At 50.7% G+C, this 3,834-nt stretch overlaps 1 protein-coding gene across 1 annotated transcript in view; it reads right to left on the bottom strand.

Annotated features, from left to right (window-relative positions):
* Positions 1-1,318, bottom strand: part of B4GALT1 (UDP-Gal:betaGlcNAc beta 1,4- galactosyltransferase, polypeptide 1) — a 49,714-nt gene extending 48,396 nt beyond the window's left edge. Inside the window, exon 1 of the mRNA XM_015560467.1 lies at positions 1,248-1,318. Within this exon, the coding sequence (XP_015415953.1) occupies positions 1,248-1,318 (71 nt within the window). The remainder of the gene's footprint in view (positions 1-1,247) is intronic.
* Positions 1,319-3,834: the final 2,516 nt, after the last annotated feature.

Here is a 3,834-nt window from a genome sequence, read left to right as displayed (position 1 = left end):
GAGAGGGGTGCGGGACCTGGGGGAGGGGTGCGGGGTCTGGGAGAGGGGTGCAGGGCCTGGGATAGGGGTGCGGGGTCTGGGAGCGGGGTGCTTGGCGGGAGGTGGGGCAGCTGCGGAGGGATTCTCTGGGGCGACCTGAACCCTCTCCCTTAGGCCGGCGAGGCTGTGGCTGGGGGGCCCAGCGTGAAGACCGCCCCCCGCCCCCAAGCCCTGCGGAAAAGAAGTGGACGAGTGCACTTCTCTTGAATGGCCCAGGGTATGGGACTCAGAGGCCTGCCCACCGCGATTAGTGGGAGGGGTGGGGGGCTGCGGGGGGAGTGAGGAAAGGGGTGCCTCTTCTAATGCATCCCACCCCACGAGGATACGCACTGAGGATACGCAATAAGGATACACACTAAGCAAGGAGTCTCAGGAGGAGAGCAGCCGGCTTTATTTACAATCTACGCAGGTCTGGACCCCATCCTATGAAGTAGGGATTGCCCCCATTTTACAGATAATGAGTTCAAGGCTTAGGGAGGTTAAGCTCCTACAGCTGTTGAGAGGCAGGGTCAGAATTCTGGCTCCAAAGCTTTAAAAAAAACAAAAAAAAAAACCACATGTTGCCCTAGCTGGTTTGGCTCAGTGGATAGAGCGTCGGCCTGTAGACTGAAGGGTCCCAGGTTCGATTCCCGTCAAGGGCACATGCCTGGATTGCAGGCTGATCCCCATTAGGGGATGTGCAGGAGGCAGCCAATCAATGATTCTCATCATTGATGTTTCTCTCTCTTTCCCGCTCCCTTCCTCTCTGAAATCAATAAAGATATTAAAAAACAAAACAAAACACCACGTGTTTAGTCCTTGTTCATTTGCAAGTAAGGGCTGGAGGTTTTGTGGGTTCAGATCTGACCCAGAGGCCACTCCTCAGGCCCACCTAGTGCCTAAGTGAGCAGGGAAACCTCAGCCCTGAGAAGGACCCATGGAGGGGCTGTCATTTATGTGGATGGAGGAGCTGAGGGCTCTGACAGCCACTCTGCAGTGCTGGGAATAACATAGACTGAAAGTTTGTTATATGCCAGTCAAACACAAGCCTAACTGCTTTACACAATTTATCTCATTTAATCCCAGCTGCCCTGTAAAGGAACTGTTACTGCCTCCATTTCACAGGTGGAAAAAAACGACGCTCAGGAATTGACCTTCGGTTGTGATCCTACAGAATCCACTTTCCTCACTTGGCTACGGGAACACCTGACTTTCCTGGTCTTCCTCACTTCACTGGCACTCCTGTCTCTTTGATGGGCTTCTCCTCCTCCCCTTGTGGAAGGCCCCGGGCCATGTCCATGATGCTCTTTTCTGTCTATACTCCTTAGGGCTGATTTATAATGTCTGCATGCTGATGACTACAAAGTTTCTGTCTCTAGCCAAGACCCCCACCCCCAGACTAATACTCAACTGCCTATCATACTGGCATCTCAAACTCAGCACATCTTGCCCCCAACAACTTACTACTTACACTCCACTCCCACTCTTACCTACCTCAGAGAATGGTACCGTTGTTCACCCAGTCCCCCTCGCCCCAAACCTAAAAGGTGTCATCAGTGTGTCTCTCTTACTCTTAAACTAGAGGATCCCCACAGGCCAGGCCAAGGGACCCCACCAATGCATGAATCTGTGCACCGGGCCTCTAGTATGCATATAAGGTCTTTGGTTAATCTCTTCCCACCCTCCCCCATCCATCTCTCCCTCTGAGATTCATCAGTCTGTTCCATATTTCCATGTCTGTGCATTGAGCATCTGCCCCCTGATGGTCAGTGCACATCATAGCTACTGGTTGAATGTTTGAACGGTCAAATGGTTGGACAGTCGCTTAGGCTTTTATATATATAGATGCCATTTCCAAGCCCTCAGCACGTCCCGTCAGTGCCACCTCCAAGTCATAAGACTTTGTCACTTGCTAACTCTGTTTTAACCATTCCGCCAGGCCGCCACCATCATCTTGGCCTGGGTTATATGGCAGCCTCCTAACTGGTCACCCTGCTTCTACCTCCTCCAGGCCCCTCCCCAGCCTGTTCTCCAAACAGCATCCAGGAAGATCTTTGTCAGCATAAATCACATCATGCCATTTTATTCAGAAGAAAGTTCTGGTTCTTATTTCTCTTCCCCACCTTTCTCACTCTCTACCTGCTTTAGCCACACTTGCCTAATTGCTATTCCTTGAGCTTGCCCCATCTCTTCTTGCCTCAAGGCCTTTGGCTGTTCACTTAGCCTGAAGTACTCTTCCCCCATATGCCATTCAGGTCACTGCAAGAGGTCTTCTTAGACCACCTTGGGGAATAGTCTCCCCCCATTTCCTCCACCCACAAAGAAAACTTTGATTTTCTTTTAGAGCAGATATCACCACCCAACATTAGATGTTTATTTATTGCTGCCCCTCTCCCTCAGAAGATCAGCTCTGTGGGTGCAGGAACTTTCTTGTACACTGTATCCTCAGTTCCTAGAACTGAACCAGGCACATAGTTGGCACAGAATGAATATTGGTAAAAGCATCTGTTAAATGAATGTTTATGATTGTCTTGCTAATGGGGGGAGGGGAGAAGGGAAGAACTATTGTTATTTTAGAACACCAACGTCAAGAGTTGTTCACCAGGAAGTTGGTGAGGATGAAGCTGACCCTAACAGCCTATGTATTAGAGGAAAACGCCTGGCCAATGGGTGAGGATGGGTCAGATTGGCCCCCATCAGACAAATGGGGGGAGCGGGAAATGGAGATGTTTCTTCCATGCGTCTAGGTACTGGCCAGGAGATGGGTTTGAGAGGAGGGAAGGGTCACAGACGTGTCTCTTTCTGTGGCCAGGAAGTGAGGAAAGGGACAGACACTTGCTCCATCCCTCAGGAACATGCAGAGTCCACTGAGGCATGAACACCAGCCTCACCACCTCTTGCCCAGAGGTACCTAGAATCAGTACATTCCTTGCGTCAGAAAGCCCCAGAAGGTCAGAAACCGTCAGGGCAACATTGTGCAGCTGTCCAACGTGCACTAGATTTAGAGAGCCAGGCAGACCCCAAGCAACCTTCTCCAGCTCTTCCCACTCTCACCTCTGTCAGGTGAAACAATCCATTCGCGGAGGTGCTTGGAGGAGGAAGTTGCTGTGCTGACTGGCCAAAAGTGGGGATCTGGATTTGGTAGTTTGCCCATTCCATGCTGATCTGCCCAGACTCACACAGCCCTCTGCTTATCTCTGCAGACTGCCTTCAACTGGGGAGTGGCATTTCCTCTGTCCTTACACAGTACCCTCGTCTGCCCCTGTCAGTTTACATTTCTGTTTTACCCTGGTAGGTCAGAAGGGCACAGAATAGTGCCTGGCACTTGGTAGACAATTATTTCAGTTGTCTACGGCTGAATAACACATAATCCCAAAACTTAATGTCTTAAAACTAACACTTATCACAATCGTTTCCTGGGCTGTTCTGCTCCACATGGTGTCAGCTGGGGCACTGGCACAGCTGGAAATTCCCAAGTGGCCTCACATGCTTGGCAGCTGGTGCTGGCTGGGGGCTGGGTCAGAAGGGGTCGTGGGTCAGGGGCCTTGGTTCTTCTTCACCGGGATCTCTCCACAAAGACCCATCCACATGGTTGCTTGGGTTTTCTCACAAACTGGAGGGTATATCCCAAGAAGGGGCATTTCAACAACAATGTAAATTCCTTAAGGCCCGGCCCTAATCATCACTTATGTGGCCATTTTAGTTCAAGGGGAGTAGAAATAGACTCCACCTCTCCTTGGGAGAAGAGGTTGGCAGGCATCTTTTGTAATCCACAGTAGTAGGCCAGTGGTCACAAATTATCTTTATTCATTCAAC

The sequence above is a fragment of the Myotis davidii genome, unplaced genomic scaffold (assembly GCF_000327345.1).
Source record: "Myotis davidii unplaced genomic scaffold, ASM32734v1 scaffold534, whole genome shotgun sequence".
NCBI lineage: Eukaryota > Metazoa > Chordata > Mammalia > Chiroptera > Vespertilionidae > Myotis > Myotis davidii.
The sequence above is the reverse complement of the archived record's forward strand: the minus strand, read 5'-3'. Positions and strand labels throughout refer to the sequence as shown.